At 39.2% G+C, this 17,817-nt stretch overlaps 1 protein-coding gene across 2 annotated transcripts in view; it reads right to left on the bottom strand.

The window, feature by feature from the left end:
* Positions 1–3,745: 3,745 nt before the first annotated feature.
* dag1 (dystroglycan 1) overlaps positions 3,746–17,817 on the bottom strand; it is a 39,290-nt gene continuing 25,218 nt past the window's right edge. For both annotated transcript variants that reach the window (XM_084417029.1, XM_084417028.1), the window contains exons 2-3: positions 15,840–16,370; positions 3,746–9,391 (exon numbers count right to left, since the gene is read on the bottom strand). In XM_084417029.1, coding sequence (XP_084273155.1) covers positions 7,106–9,391; positions 15,840–16,169 — 2,616 coding nt within the window. In that variant the 5' untranslated portion in view covers positions 16,170–16,370 and the 3' untranslated portion in view covers positions 3,746–7,105. The remainder of the gene's footprint in view (positions 9,392–15,839; positions 16,371–17,817) is intronic.

The raw sequence follows: 17,817 nt of genomic DNA, 5'->3' as shown, positions 1-17,817 counted from the left end.
TGGGAGGAACACAAACATCGTTTCTGCATTTGTTACTAAGTTCTACATTTATGTTCTGGGCTTAAAAATGGGAACAGTCTCACTTCAGAAAACAATTTCTTGAGTTGAAGACAAACTTTTCCTTAGTGTACATCAGATATCACTCATGACCAATGCAACGGCACAACATTGATATCTATGAGCACTCTTGTACTCATAGATATCATGCTACAAAAACAAAAAACATTGATTACTATGGTCATTTTGGTTATGTTTTTCCATAGTGGTGAATGGGTGAATCTAACAAAAATGCTGGTAACACTTTCTTTTTAAGGTGACACAGTTACACGCTACTACATGTACTTACTATAGTAATAACAGTAGATTATGCATTATTAAGTTAACAAACCCTAAACCAAACCCTAACTGTAACTCTATAGTAAGTACATGCTTGATTAATATGATTACTTAATTGAGTAAATGTAACTAGGTCAACCTTAAAATGAATTGTCACCAAAATGCCACCCTAAAATAAACCAATCAATTATATTTTTCATAAAAAGAAAGCCTATTTTAGGAACATTATTTTGCATTATTTTCATGGCAATTAAGCACATTTCCCCCCAAAATGATCATTACCGTAATGAGTTCAAACATGTTCCCCGCAATTATTTTCTTTACTGTGATACAATCATGTTTGTACCAACTTCTTATTTGAACATTAATCTGCATAAAGCAGCACAATAACTATTGCCATGATGTTTAATTAATAATGTTCATGTTTTTGCATTATGCTAATGAGAAGTGGGGGCAAAAGTGCGTAATTGTCATGCAAATGTTCTAATTTCTTCAGATTTTTTGGGGGGTGAAATACGACCGAGCCGTATTCTTGCTCCATTTGAAGAGTTTTGAGGAGGAGCGACTAAACCGCAGCAACAAAATACATCATTTTGAATCGTAAGTACAAATAAGCCCAGTAATGGTGTAAAGCTCCCTGGATGTAGCAAGTCTGACTTATGTTCATTTTAAAATTCAATAGTGCAAAGCCGCAAACACACCAAGAACGCCCGGCCATCTCTAGTTTTTCGTTTTGTAGGAAATCATTGCAGTATCTGGAGAGAGTAAAAGGCTCATCCATCCTAATGCCCATGGCTAAGTAAACACAAGCGTTTGGAGACAGAGCCATCTGTACGTTTTAACAAGAGGCGTCCTTAGAGGCGAAACGCCTTTAATCTTCATATGTACTCGGCACTAAAACTACAATCTGTAAACTGCTAAACTGCATACTATTAGAAACTTCAAGGGCTTAACGTCACATTCCATGTGGAGGCGAGGAAACATTGTTCTTAATGTGATCTGCACAGTTCAGAGAATTGGGAGAACATTATTAAAATAGCTGAATGCCCATAATGATTGAACACGCAGCATCTGGATGTTTTTCAGCTCCGAACCATTGAGGAAAACACAATGCGACTATGTCAACTGGTTCATGTTTTTTGGTTTTTTGTTTTAAAGCCGTCAATGCAATGGAAATAATCCTGTTAATCTTGAAATGTCCTGAAAAAAAGTGCAAGTAATTGACAAAGTTTCTCCTACAAGGCTGAACAATGAAATAAAGACGATTGAAATTGGCGTCGGAAACACATCTTTCATCTTTGCCTTCTCAATTTGTCTGACAAGAGAGACACCTTGTCTACTTGTGTTTCTTATTCTAAATGAAGACAAAGGGAATGTAAGGGGTATGGCGTGTATAATTTATCTTGTAGAACAGATGAATCTTGTTTGTGATAGATGAGCAGTGAATGAAAAGAAGAATGTGGGATCTCTAGCTGTCAGGGGGGGGTTTAAAGGCCGTGATGCCATCGAGGGCGCTTCAGATCCTCAAAAACGAGAGGGTTTTATCAAGGGCGCTCTACCCAAAAGGTCACTTGCTGGAGGGTTCACGGTCTTTGATGGTAATGAGGGGTCTTACTGAGGAGGATCCTTTGAAAAAAAAATGCTGTCGATATACAAAAAAAAAAAAAAAAAAAATGTTATGAGATTGTGGGGAATTGCAAAAATGATGTGAAATGGAAACCGGATATGCTAATCCACAATTAATTAAAGAAATGTTTCTGGTGCTTGAAAATAAATTAATGTAGGCTACTATATTTTAGTTCGATAATATTTTGTATTTTTAGGGGGTTTTATGGTACTAAATTATATTGACGCTGTATTTATAATACATTTATTCACTTTTTGAGCAATCTCTTTTTAAAGACGACACTTGGCATATTATTGCTGAAGTGAAAACAGTAACTGAATTTTATGTTTATTGTTATGAAAAATGCACAAAAATGCTATATTTTAAATTTTTACATGAAATTTATATTTTCAAAAACACGTTTTACTCTGAAACCGCAAGACTTTCAGTACGATCTTGTTTGGCCGCAGTACCAAAAGTTTCCACTAGATGAAAATTCATCTCCCGTTAATTTCCAATGCGCTCATTTATGACCGTGAGGAGTACAAGTGTGAGTATTTTCTTCAGGACCAGAAATCAGGTCCTTGAGTTGTATTTTCTTTATGTGTTCACACTGCAAGTGCCAAAACCTTTACCAAGTTTCGTCCCATTCCGATGAATAAAAAAAAAGTCCAAAATGACCAAAGAGAACCAGAGTGTTAACACAACTTGAGTTGTGAAATGTCGCTAGTTAAAGATTTTTTTTATTTTTATTTCTTTTTTAGTAAACTTGGTAATTTTGTCTACAAAAGTATGACTTGACTATCCTTGGTCACATTCACTAATAGTGCATTATCGCCCGCCCACTTTTTCAGTGGCGTTGGTTCCGGAAGATTTTTCATTCATTTCCCCCGTAGGTCTTCAGAGTTAAAAGCCATGAACCAAACCAAGTTATGATTCACGAGGTGATTCATAATCATAACTCTACAACTCATAACTCTACAAACTTTGAGTTGAAGCAAAAAAGTATTTAAAAACCAGACAAAAATACAAAGGTACAAGTCTGTGAATGTAAAATGGCCGTGCTGAAGGAAAGGACTACAATCCCATTAAGCATTGCGAACAGCATATCAAATTAAAACGGAGAACTATAAAACTACTCATTTACAAATGTGCATTTATATTAATATATGCATTTATATTAAGTTTATTGCAAAATTTGCATATATATTCGAATATTTCAGTATTTTGAGATTACAGGGAGATCGACTCGATTGCGTTATTCGCAGTGCTCGTTGGGAGAGGGTGGAGCTAACGAGATCTTTTGACAGGTTTTGCTTTCTGATTGGTGGATTTTTTGTACAGCATCATGGGTAATGTAGTTCCTCCCATTAATTTGTCAAAGTTAAACACGATTATTTTAAAACTAAGTTGAAATTATGTGGGCTGACGGCTTCAACAGAAGCGAAAACTATCGCACTAATAACATCGTAGTTCGCGGTCTTTAAAGGTTTCTAAGTTAGCGTTAAAAATCAATTTCCCAAAAAAAAAAAAAAAAAAAAAAAGAATACTTCCAGAACCCATTCAATGTAAGTAGTGCATTACCGTAACCACAATTTATGTTCGTTTCACCAAACTAAGCCACAAGTCAAATTATATTCAGCATTAATAATCAAAGAACGTGTCAGTGTATCTTAAGTCGTTTGAACCCAGAACATTTCTTTAATCCCAAATTATGAATGAAATGGCCTATGATATATGATATGCATGAGTTATGAAATCTCTCAATAATGAATTATCAAAGAACCCACACACATTCCCGGTGAGAACACTTTTTAATACAAGATTGAAACATACAGTGTTTGGTGGTATAAATGAACCAACGCTGTTTAACATGAAAGAGAATGAATAAAGTGGTTTTCGTCATTGCGTTGGTGTTGAATTCTTTACTAGGTTGCACTTCATCGCAGCATCTGCGTATTGTCAGACCTCAAAGGCGTCTCATTTAACACATCATTTGTTACACCTGGCCCCCAAGGTCAACCCCAAGCACCTTTAGAAATGCATTGCTTAAATGTTCGACGTCAATCTCACGTCAACTCGGCTTTGTCTTTGCAATACAGCTTGCACACATCGATTAAAAAACAAAAAGAAACAGAACTCATATACACACACAACATACTGACCATTTCCCCCTCTTATCAAACGTAAAAGCATGATAATCCAGTTTAAGTATTAAAATTATATTCATACTAATCAAACAAACTGCATGTGACTTTATTTTCTTCTGCAGGCTGAAATATTGTAAAAAATAATTATGCAAGGCTGACTTGATTTCACATTAAAAATGTATAGACATCATGACTGTGCCGAAAAACAGAAAGAATATTGTGATACAGATTAAAATCATCCTTACCTCAGGGTTTGTGAAAATAACCATATAGATTGAATATATATATGTAATAATATCCTCCATTGACCGACAACACTGAGCTTGTGTTTTATAGGAAAAACGTGCAAACATTCTTAAAAGGGGAAACTGTTGTATTTTTACTTGTTCATCAATCCGTTTAACAACATGAACGAAAGCAGCAGACTTAACATTAGCAAACGACAGCTATTTTGTAATCTGCATCTTTGGTTTTTCCAACTAAAATATTTATTCAGAGTTGTGCTAATGAGAAAGCACTCATTGCTACATATAAATAATGTATTGAAACAAAAGAATCTGGTTTTGTATTCCTGTAAATTATAAAAAAGTGAATGATTTCTTACTTTACTGGAGCAAATTGCTCAAACTTATAACTTTGCTTCTTTAAAAAAAAAATACTGATTAGGAAAATTAGTCGTGCAGTTTGTCAATGTCGTACCGAGATGAAGTGCATGTTGCAATGGTTTTGTACCTCAATCCTACTTGCATCTATTTGCAAGACCAACATTTTCATCTTCTAACTGCTGGTACGTACTAAAAGAAACATGGATTTTGGTTTACCGATAAATGGAAGCATTAAAAACCGAGTTATCATTACACCCCGAAAGTAAGCTACATCCATACATAACCCCAAGTCATGTAAGGGTTGTCAGACTTGAGGACGTATAACACACATATCTTGCACACTACTCATACTGACCAGCCGTGACAACGTCACACCTTTATTATTGCAAATGTCACTTTTGAAATCAAACCTCAAAACAAATGAGCGTAAAACACGAATCCAAAAAAAAAAAAAAAAAAACTATTACAAAAGGGCAACATTTTTCCTGACAACACAGTCCGCCTTTTCTATTTTGTTAAATAAATTTAAAGTAAACAAAGAAATCCACCTTAAAAAAAAAAAAAAAAAAAGACTGATGAGGAAAAGCTATATAAATGAATCAATTACCAAGACTAAAGATTTACAAATTGCAGTACACTATATATTTATTGTTCTTAATAAACAATTTGAGGCTGTATCAAAAACGTTATAAAAAATTAGACCGTGATTTTAATCAACCTTTTTTTTTTTTGTGATGATTTTGTAAATGAAACCCGCTCTTTTCACTCCTATTCCAGGTCTTGCGCAAATATTTTTTTTTAATAGCCATCACTATATATGTATAAAAAATAATCACCCCTCATCTAAAACAAACGGTAATATTTTTTCTCTATTTCTTTTTTTTAACCATATCTGATGTACACACGTTTGGACTATAAATACAGTTATATCCACAGGCAGAATATTATGTACAGAAGACACTTGCTGCGATACCACCAAGGCAAAATATGGCATTCAACTGCAAATATATAATAATGACATGACATATAATAAACAATGCCGTTGTGTAGAGGATGGGTCACTATTATCAAAATCTTCAGTCTTTATTTAGAATTAGTTTGAGTGGATCCAAGGCATATACTCCATAATCATCACTGAAATATATATATATATATATTTTCTTTTAAAATAACAACATAAAAATAAAAGAAAAAGAAACTACAAATCATTTGAAACCAGAGCTTGTTCTGATTAAATCAAGTCTTTGAAATTGAGCAATCTGTCTCAATGACTGTCAGTAGCTTGAGTTTAACTGGTGAAACAGTATATTGGTGGTTTTGACTTGAGGGTGCTGAACATTGTTCCTGCAGTTTTATGAAAAAATTAAGGATACGGAGACGCCGTCAACCTGTACATCCAATTACATCACAAGATTTCTTCACGAACTATGGGAAATATGATTAAGTGAGATCAATACTGGGCTTCAGCCTGGCAGGTCAAAGGCAGAATCTGCATAGACGACTCACTCATGAGATTACCTCCTCCAAAAGTTTCACATGGCTGGCAAGAAACTATATAGCACATTTCTCAAGTCAGAACACACTTTGCGATGTTCACACCGTGATTTAATATTATTTTTTTTAGCTTTTTTTTTCAGAATTGAGGGGTGGAAAATAGTGTTTTCAGTGTGATACTTAAAAAAAGTAATAAAAATATATATAATAAAAATTAAAGATGTTCTAGCATAACTTTCAAATATACAGTGGATTAAACAAATCTTTCATTTTGGCTACCTCTTCTTGTAGTGATTTAACTAGACATGTGAATAACAATAAAAACAGTTTAATTTTTGTGTTAAAAGGCAAAACCATAATGAATCGACATCCCACAAAACTGTCTGCATGCCTGTCCAAGTCTCTCAAGGCCATTCTTTTATTCCCCTTCTGTTATTGAATTTCTCTAAGAAACCTTTTGCACCTGCAGTCAGCTTTATTGTCCGCTTATATTATTCAAGATTAACGAATTCAGAAGATAGAAAGAGTGCTGTTAGGCAAGGAGTTTGTCAAAAATAGGAAAAACAAAAAACAAAAAGAAAAGAAATAAACAAAATAAAACCAATAATTAGTCAAAAAAAGCCCATCTAGACACAAAAGCGCCAGGACTGGAGGGTACATCCCCAACAGTTTAGCAATAACCAGAGTAGTCAGAGGCTGAGGTTGTTCTTGCTGTCCTTCGCAGACTATCCACTCACCCCACCCTCCCACATCTCCTTAAGAGTCCTGTTTAACAAAAACCATCCCATCACATTCAAACCCAAAACCCAGATTTGCAGCGCCCCCCTTCTAAAAATCCCATAATGCAAAGAGACAACACTGGTGTGGAACTACAAAAGTTCCCCATCCTCCTGCTCCGGAGGTTTCAGCAAACATTAGGGTGGCACGTAAGGGGGTGGAGATCTGTATGGGGTCATGTTCTTAGGACGGGATCCTTTCCCCTCCATTGGGACAGTGAAGGGTGGTGGTGGCTGGTAGGGAGGGGCATTAGGATCCTCATCGTGTAGAGGTGTGTACTCTCCCAAAAGGTCCTGGTTCAGAGGTGTTGTCTCTGGACTAGCCATGTTGGGATACTCTGGTGGAGGAAGCGGAGGCTTTTCCTCTTGAAGGATAAGGGGCATGCTGGAAGAGGGGGGTGGCTTAGAGTCATCGAGCTCATCAGCAAAAATAATGGGCACTCCTTTCTTGATGAAAGTTGCTTGGTCTTCTATAGTCAGCTTGCCCTTGCGCTTCTTGCGATAGCAAATCATGGCAATGATTCCGGCAATCAGCAAAATGGCTGCAACCACCACTGCCGGTATGACGGTGTGAAGATAAACATCATCAGTGCTCTGTCTCCCCGCGCCCACAGCAGGAGTAACAGGTGATGGGGTCGGATCGGGGATCTCACCTAACGGTACAAACATGTAGTTACGACAGCTTCCTGTGCCCCTGACAGTGATATTTAATGCCTTGAAGTCTGGTTCCATGAGTTTAGTGAATTGTATAGAGGGTTTACCCTCATTATCAGAGATCTTTCTGCTCAAATGCTGTATTTGCTCTTTTGGGCAGGGGTTTTGCTGAAGGCTGTTGTTGGTCCATTCCACTATGATGGAGCCCTTGATGATGTTCTTCAGTGTAACAGTGCTGCTGTTACGATCACCGAAAGTCTGGGCCAGTTTCTTGACAAGAAGGATTTTCTTGTGAATGTCATTGGTGACTGTACGCGCATCCCCCTCAAACACGGCAGTAAACAACACCGGTGACTTAACACTGGCTCCCCATCGATTGACATGGACCTCAAAGGCATCCATTGCATGGAGACCTCCTTTGTCAGTTGCTTGCATGAAATACTCATGTTTTCCTTCGTGCTCCTGGTCTGGTAATCCATACAGCAACTGGCTTGTGCTATTGAACTGTATCCAGGAATCATCCCCAACTACTTCATTGCCCTGGCGCAAGGTGAGCCTTAACTTATCTGTAGTTCCATCCTCTTTGTCGAAAAATGTATCAGATGGAACCTTCACCTCAAAGTAGGTGCCAACGTAGGCATTCACCTGATCGATTGGGTTACGCAGCTGGGGTTTTACATTGCCATCAAGTACAATAACGGCGGGAGTGGTGCGTCTTGGTGGCTTGGTTGTGGTGGACTTGGGTTCTCTTGGTATTGGTGTTGTCTTGGGTTTCTTTCCAGGTCTTTTTGTCGGTTTTGTCCTGGTGGTGGGTGTTGCTGGGGTCACAGAGGTTCCAACATATACAGGCCTGGTCATGGTGGGCTGGATGCCAATAGTGCTGGTGGTATCCACTACACGTGTTGGTTGAGGGGGGCCTAAGGTTGGAGTGTAGGCAATAGAATCTTTGTTCCGAATGGTAGGTTTCACGGGAAGTGGCACAGGACCACGAACAGGTGGGGCAGAACTTTCTGAGGTAGGAGCAATAGAAGGAGAGGTTGGTGTGGGAACAATACGGACGGGGGGCTGAGGGGCAGCTGTTGGTGGGAGTATTGAGGGAACGGGAGTGGGGGTGTTGTTGAGCTGCCTTCGCACCCTTTTGGGTACATGGGGCTTTTTGTTAGCGATATGCCATCCAACAACTGGATACCCCAGTTGTGCGGACATGGTCCCCTCTTTTGCCGGAACCTGAACACTACTAATATCAGGAATGCTGCTTTGATCCAGACTGCAGCCAAGTTTCCAGGACAAAAGGGCTCCGTTTTCAACCACCTTCTTGGCATTTCCCGGTCCTGCCATGAAAGCAGACATGTCAAACAAACGGTTGTTGACCACAGGCAAAATCTTCATGTGCTGAAGCCCCATGCCAGAGAACTTTTTCATGTTGGCAAGAAGTTCTACCCTCTGCTTTGAGCTCATCTTTGTGAGGTCAGCATCCAGAATGACGGTAAGCACAGTAACAGGCTCCTCATTGCCACAGATGAAAGGTTGGACATCATTGCTGGCTGATTGCTGGATTGCAAGCTGAAAAGGGTCTGTATCAGCATGCTCCTCTGGGTGCACCTCAATGGAGAACACATCTGGGCTCTGGGAGACTTGGCTTTCATTGGAAACAGAAACAGATATGTAGTGAACGCCCTTGTCTGTCTCTAGAGGAAGGCCTTGAAGTGTGCCACTCTCTGCATCCCAATGCAACCATGCTGGGAGCACATCCTTGCTTGCTTCTGTGATCTGTAAAATGGGAGGAGAAATAATGATTACTGCAACTGAATGACTCGCATCTGAAATGTAACAAGACAAATGAGCTTACAGTCATGCCAGACATGCTCTGCCAAGTAAAACACGTAAAACCTGAAAGTAAATTTCACTTTATAATGTGACTAATCGCATGAATCTAAGTCGTCTTCCTCAAATGATACATACTTTTTTGTTTTTGTACTATATCTTTCCTGGTTGTGAGCATGAATTCAGTATCTTCAAATTCAGTAACACAGGAGGAGTGAAGACTATAATGAATGAGTGCTCTCAGAGTGGCATAGAGCTCCCTGCGGCATGAGATTCTCCGCCAGCTGGAGAGCCATTCAATGAGCGCTCAGTCAAAAATAACCAATAATGAATCAATGGCATCGCGATGATCCGTTAACATAAGTCTCTTTGCGAATTCAAAAATACATCCTTTCCTTCCAGTCCCTTAATTTGATTGGTAATAAATCCTGGTTCATACATTATGTAGAACCAGTGCCCAAGAGTTGGGTCATTAAAACTCAAACCAGTACATAACAGTCACTAAGGGAGCAGTGGCATCAGCATCTGGGCTTTTTATTTCAATTGACAGGCTTCAAAGTTTTAGACACAAAAATCCAACAGCACCACACCCCTCTCTGCCTTTCGCAATCCTGCTTTTGAATATTCCCATCTACCAGTCAGAGCATGTGTGCGAGATTGACTGTGAACCTATTTGATCGCTTAGAGACATTAATAATTCAGGTGAGAGTCTAATTATAGGCTGATCTATAGTCTTGTTGATTGATAGTGTGCTTGAAACATCAACACTGCCGCACTTCAAATGGTACATGGCTTGCACTGAACAGTTGTATTTTGAGGGCTTAAAGGGTTAGCTTTACACACAAATTACAATTCTGTCATCATTTACACAGTCGCAGTTCTCAAATCCTATTTGCTTCCACATATTTTTAAATATGACACCTTTAGAGGGGTCATAAACCATCAAGTGAAATGACAATTTAGTTATCATCATACTAAGCTATCGTACAACTTGCATGGACTACTTTCATGTTTTTTCCAGTCTTGATGTCTTCCATTCGTATGGAAAAATGTGGCGTGAACATTCTGCTAAACCTCTCCTTTTGTATTCCATGAAAGTCAAACTGAACTAAAAATGACAAATGAAATGGCAGTATTTTTATTTTGGGGGGAACTATTCCTTTAAAACACAGAAATGGGCCACAGCTATCAATTACAGAATGTGTCAAACAACGATCAATTGTGGAATTATCCTTCAATTAGTGAATTGATTCAGCAATGCCACTGAATCTATATTTACTTTTCACCTCATTATCTGTAAAAACCACAGCAATATCTAATAGGCCTAGATATACAGCACTGACAAAAAAAATATCTTACATATTCTGTTTATAGCCAAATTGATACCATACCTGCATTGAAACATATGGTACATATGGCATGCGTCTACTTTCGGTGCCTTTTTAGACCTTGGTTTAGATTAAAACAGAAGGTTAAGGCAAGTATTTTTCTTCTGAAACTAGAGCATCAGTGGCAACACACACACAGCCACTGACATTTAGGGAACCACATAGTTTCCATAGTGATGATTCATGCAACCCACACTAAAGACAGTATAACTTCTGCCAAAGGCATGTTTCTCTTGACTTAAGTGAAGAAAGCAAGGGAAGGCAGAAACGAGTGCAGAGAGAATGTCAACAACAAGAATATTAGGGAGTTGTTTTTTCTTTCATATTTCAATTGCTGCGGCAAGCCTGTCAGGATGCTTCTGAATGGCACATGTAGAGTGGGAAAGAAAATATTCCTACAGATCCCAGGGCCACAAAAACCAATAGACCAACAAGGAACCTAAAAATGAAAACTGTATTCCATACAAGGAACGTGAATGGTGACTGTCAATTTTTAACATTCTGTTAAACCTGTTCTGTTCAACAGGAAAAAGAAAGTCAAGAAGGTGTGGAGCAACATGACAGTGAGCAATTGATGACAGAATTTTCCTTTTAGATGGACTAGTAGGCTATCCCTTGAACAACCCGTAGGACCTCAGTGATAGGGTTGTAATATTAAAATCTTTAAAGACCTGATGAGATGAATAAACTTTTCCCCCCTGAAATGAAGGAATTACATGGATGAATCGAAACTCCCTTGGTTGTGGGTCGAATAAAGCTGCTCATTGTTAGAGCATGCTTGTGGGGGAGTCTGCAGGAAGAATAGATCCCATTGTTGGGATATGAAGACAGCTGAAAAGATAAGATTCATAGTTCTGAAGGAGTAGGCTCAGGCATGTCTTTGTGATATTAGAGAGAGAAACGGAGACAAAGGAGGCAGTGGGGGAACCAGCTTGAAGAGCCCTTTTCGTTTTTAAATAAAGACCCATCACATTTTCAGGAGCGAAGCATTTGCACTCCCAGTTTTGAGACAGAATGACGACAGAGTGATCTTTGAAAATAACCCACTCTTTACCTAGGGAAAACGACAGGCCTTTTTCAGCGGACTGTGGAACATGACCCATTTTTCTGCCGAAAATTACAAATGAAATGTGGAGTGTGTGTTCAGGTCACTTGAGAGAGGGATTTGCAAAATGTGCAACCGAGCTGCCTGTGTAGCAGAAATCAAAACAGGCTTCGAGTTGCCAATAGCAGTCCTTCATCTAGGTAAATGAAAGTTATCAAATGAATTCATGCCGATTCTGTTTTGCTGACATTTTTCAGACAGGGAAAGAAAAGGTAACAGAATAAAGGCTCACCGGGAGGGCTGCTGTTTGTTTATAACAAAACTTTAAATTGCTATTCAGTGAGGAGGGAATGTCAGCTTTTGATCCATGCTGCGGAACAAGCATGAACAAAAGGAGAAAACAGTAAATGTACAGAAAAAAAAAAGAAAAAAAAAAGGGCCGTGAAGATAAAACTCATGAATGGCAAGCAGCATTCTTCAACGTGGATCGGTATCGAAACACGGTCACATTATGAAAGAGGGAAAATTACAGATCCTTGGGCTGTGTCATTGTGGCAGACAGGTGGAGATGGGTACATGCAGAAACTCGACATCTGAATTCAACATAGGACCTATTTTAAAAAAGGACCTACCGGGACTTCTGCAAAATAAGCAGCCTGAGTAAAGAGGGATAAATAGGCTACTAAAAGAGGGGCTTATTTATGGTATAAATCCACAGAGCTCCATTTCCTGAAACAATCACAAGGAGAACATTCAAGGACACTTAAATAGTCAACCCGTAACTGCCCTCTACTGGACATAACAGGAACGGCATGGCAGGTTCCACTGTTGATTCATTCACACAAGCCGAGGGCTGCGTTTTGCTTCCTTTGTTTCCAAAAGGACCTAAAATGAGGAATTATAGGTCCTTTTTCCTCTGAAAAGGAAAGACTTGTCGAGACTGCATAAAGACTGTGAAAGGGCAGTGGTGCGGCAGAGTAATTCTAGACTGCAATGAGACTGGCACCGCAAAAGCTGGTTGCTATGCAGACAGTATCATAACAAATAAACGTGAATATGCATCCACAAGACCCAAACGGAGCGATCTAGAGTTACATACATCTTCCCCCAGTCAACATAAAGTGACTCATATTTCCAAAGCCATTTTATTATCAGCTGCAGGAATACAACTTTTCCACTGCCTCACTGCTGAGGCTAATTAGGTTTCAGTGCCAGTCTTTGTGCTGAAAAAGGGAGGGGCTGGGGAGAATACGAAGAATCCTGCCATCACGGACGAGAGTGGAGGAGCAGGAGGAGAGGAATTCAGAGAAATGAAAGGACAAGGGAGAGAGAAGCTCGCCGTTTCCTTCGTTAAACATAAACGACATTAGCAGCAACTAAAACAGCCGCCTCTATTTATCGAGATGATTGAGCATTCGTCAACTGGCTTTGGCATTTAAGACTAGAGCTTTGTCCTGTTTTGAACACACACACACAAAAAAAAAAAAAAGCACAAAGGGATGTTTTTAAGATGAGCTTGGCTTTTCTCTCTTTTAAGCATATCCCCTTGGTTCCTTTTGATAAAATGGAGGCTAGAAATTTAAAAGCATGAAGTAGGTCAGTAACTTCAAAAGGATCTTTTGCACAGTAGGTTATTTATGAATATCTGAGGGTCCAAGTATTTCGTGGAAATCATGCAGATGGGTCTTGGTGTGAACAGAGAGCTTTGGACATGACAGACTTAAGATACTATAGAATTAGCAGCAAAGACGAACTGCAATACTATACACTAATTATGCTATAAGAATTATTTTTTTTAAATAAATAACTCAAATAAGATGTTAAAATGTGTGTGTGGGATGGGGGTGGGGGCTAAAAATCTATATCTGTATATGTATGTATGTATGTATGTATGTATGTAGTCACTGTACTAAATGTATGTATTTTTTGGTATATATATATATATATATACACACACACACACATACATATACACATACATATACACATATACACATATACATATACATATACATATATACATATACACATATATACATACATGTATATATATACACATATACACATACATATACACATATACATATACATATATACATATACATATACACACATATACACATATACACATATACATATACATATACATATACATATACATATACATATACACATATATACATATATACATACATGTATATATATAAAAAAAATACTTACATTAAGTACAGTGACAATATTTTTCTATTGTAATAAACCAATTGTATTCAAAGAAACCTATGGATGCTTTATTATAGGAAGTGGGCAAAAAAAGAAAATCCCTGTTATAATCAATGTGATCTTTTTTGTTTCTTTGGCAGAAGATACAAATCTGTTATAAATTTATATAGAAACCCTATTTAGACAATAAAAATAATAAAAAAAACGTCTATTTTATCGATGCACAGATTTTTCATAACTGATCGAAATACCAGTGCTATACCTATACATCTTTGTGTAGAACTGATGATCACTTTTAACCCAGTCCACTAAATACACTACTTTATTATAGTGAAAAACAACAAATGAATATATATGCAATTATGTATTATGACAAAATATTTACCAGCAAAAGTCTTGGTTGCACAACTTATATAAAACCTTGGTACATTTGTATACTTTATACATTTATTTTAATATAGCCTATATATATACACATAGCTTTTTAATGGGGCAACAAGATCTGATAGATATGACAGGTCACCAGTAAATTCCAGTTGCTGTGCGCATGCTTTATAAAAATGGAAAAAAGGCAGCAGAGGCAATTCCGTTACAGAGTATTGGATCGGTGCGTCCCTATCTATTTCTGAGCCATTAAGCAACTACCTAGCAAACTCATATCAAGTCTCTGATAATCTTCAACACTCTACCATTGTAGTGGCAAGTTTTGCACGTACCACCACTCCAAGCAGTAAAACACAGCTCTGTAGTTTATAATTCATTTTTGTCCTGGCTCTCAACTTTTTCTGAGACTTCAAAATTATTTATAGCTTGGCAAAGCAGATTCTAAATGCTCTTAAGGAGGGAAAGGGGAAGTTCATCGTAGGCTATTGGTCTGGACAGGTCTGAATGGCTATGGAAGGGAACAGCTGTAGGCAGCTTTAACTGTTGGGCGTTAGATTCTTTGGCACAGCTGTCAAGACAGATTTTCCAAAAGTGAACAAAGGGGTTTGTGGTTTCAACTTAAAAAATGCGCTTGACAGGGCAGAAATGATCCAGTGAATGTAGGATTACACAGAAGGCCTGGGAGAGCCGCCCAACATTTAGACGGGACAGAGAAACACAATGAGCAGATTCAGACAGGGGTCACGCTTTTAACAACAGTTGACATGGACTGGTTGGTTAAAAATGTCTCATCAACTGTTGGGTGGTCAACAAAAGATGCCTGGTCAGGGCTGCATTGTGTTTGTACCATTAGCGCATTGATTGGTTTTCAGAAAGCAAGAAATGCTAGCTGACAGAAGATAGACGCACCTTGTTGGGGTTTATACAGATAACCAATTGTAGCACCAACAGTAACACAAAATAAATTGTAACAGAAAAAAATAGATATATTGGTGAACTAAAATTTGTTTATGCTGTTGATCTATATGTAAAGTGCACCCCATGCTCGCAGTCCCCAGAGAGCTCTATGCCATAAAGCATGCAGACCACATGTTTCCAAGTAGCACTGCATTATTACAGGGACCAACACATTTTATGGTCCATCAGTCATAAGGAAAGCGTAGAATAAGATTTGAGCAGTGCTTGGGGCAAAGTCACGTCTTTTGCACTGACTGAGTACATTGGCTGGGGAGTGTTGATGTGGCGCTATCTGATATGCCAGGGACGATCCGCTGAGCACCAGAGGACAGATTTGTTTGCATACATTTGCAACATGTTTAAGGATGCCATGCAGGCCATTAAAGGAAGAGAATCTCACCTTTACTATGACCCTGGAGTCCTTCGCTTTGATGGGCACACGCATTTGGAACACCCTGCCCACCACCGCTGAGGAGTCTGGGAAGCCGCTGGGCTGCGGCACGGACACAACCGCTGCTTCTGCCTCGCGTAGGTCCGACAAGACCGCCGAGTGCATAGACGCCTCCAGCTGTCTTACATCGCCTAGAACTTCAATTGGATTCTGATCCCAGGAAGCCCGCACTTCCGTTACCGTCAGCACCATTGCGATCAGCAGCACCACAAGAGTCCTGTCCCTCTGCCCCAGCATGGGGCGTCCCCCATCCCAGAACTCTTTCAGTTTATTGCGCATGCCTGCTTTTATTTTCTCTCGCACAAAAGAGGACGTCCAGTTGAGGGGGCAGCATGCACCCCGCAGAGTCCGAAAGAACTGATCCTCTTTTCAAAAGCTCAATCCTCTCCTTTTGTTCTCGATTACGCCTCTTTTCCCTCCTTTTGTGAAAGTGCCCTCAGTAGTTTTGAAATCCCATAGTTAAGGGGCTGCCTCTAAGACCTGTGTTGAGAAATAGAAAGAGAGGAATTCATTAACAAGCATTTCAATAGCAAAAGACAACACTGACATGTCTGACCAATGCAACTTAAGAGTGATATATCATGTTGGCGTCGCAAACAGTCTGAAATGGCTTAATGGTAATAGCTAGAGATGTGCAAAACTACATTTTTAAGGGTTTACCTGACCTATATTTCAGGATTAACTGACCCTCAGTTTCTGAAGGGGCATTTACATAAGACACATTCTTGCGTTTGAAAACAACCAGATGCAGCAGACTAAAACAAAGTCAGAGGACTTGCGACGCATTATCAAAGCTATTTTTGTACCTTGTAAGTGTTTAACCATTTAAACAATATTTTTTGGACAAATATTTACAAATTCAATGCACACGACGCAAAACAAAAGTGAGTCGGGATGCAAAAAGATATGTGCGAGATAAACTTGTCGACCTTACTATTACGTTGATTGTTAAATGATTAATCGATTAGTCAATTAGATCCCATTTCAAATACCGATCAAGGTATCTAATAAGTGACGTATCATGGCGGTGCCGTAAATCACTTTAGGTTAATGGCATAAGCCAGATCTTCGGTCTCTGCCAGTGCTGATGTTTCGCACTGCTTGCTTACCCACAAGCACACATACACAGGTGGATCAAGACTAATCTGATTACCATTCACAGCTTTCTCTCCCTTTTCTCCTCTCACACTGTGCTTTTCATTCCCGTTCTGCCTCATTCATCACCGAACATGTCCCTGAAAAAACACCCGGCACTGGAAGAGTAACCTGCTCCATGAGTGTTGACAGAAATGGTCGGAGACAGGGGGTCAGTGCATAGCGACCGAGCGGTTTAAACACTTCAGAGGAATGCACACCATCTGAATTGTCTCATGGGGAGGGGAGAGCTCTACACTCTAGAGGTTTGTTATTCATGCAGGTCTTTCACTCCGAGAGGAAGGAGAAAAAGCCTGCGGTGAAAAGAGGGATGGGTTTAGTGCAGGGTGGGCTGGAGATTTTTATGCATTTGAAGAGGGAGCAGCTCCATACAATGCAGCTGATTTCCCCCGAGAACTGCTCTTGAGTCCTCGTGTCCAACCTATGAACGAGGGAAGCGGATACGAGAGGGGTGGGGCGGTCTCTCACGCTCCCTGTGTTCGGTGGGGGTTCGAGAGGAGCTTCTTCAGAAGACTCCCAAACAACAATACTGTACGTCCAAACTCACTATCTTTTGGAGATTCATTCTGAAAGCCAGCAGGAAAGTTGCTCCTACAACAAAGTCCAAATAATCAACAACCATTTTCAAAGTCAGGTTTGTTTTGCGGTCTCAACCAGACGCCGACAAAACAGTCCTCGAATGTTTAAAAAGACATCAAATGCAAATCAAAGACACATGGTTGACAGAAAAACATGGATTCTACTGAGAGCAATAACATTGTGTTGTGGAGAC

Source organism: Rutilus rutilus (genome assembly GCF_951802725.1).
Source record: "Rutilus rutilus genome assembly, chromosome: 8".
NCBI lineage: Eukaryota > Metazoa > Chordata > Actinopteri > Cypriniformes > Leuciscidae > Rutilus > Rutilus rutilus.
Note: the sequence above shows the minus strand (reverse complement) of the source record. Positions and strands in the feature narration are given on the sequence as shown.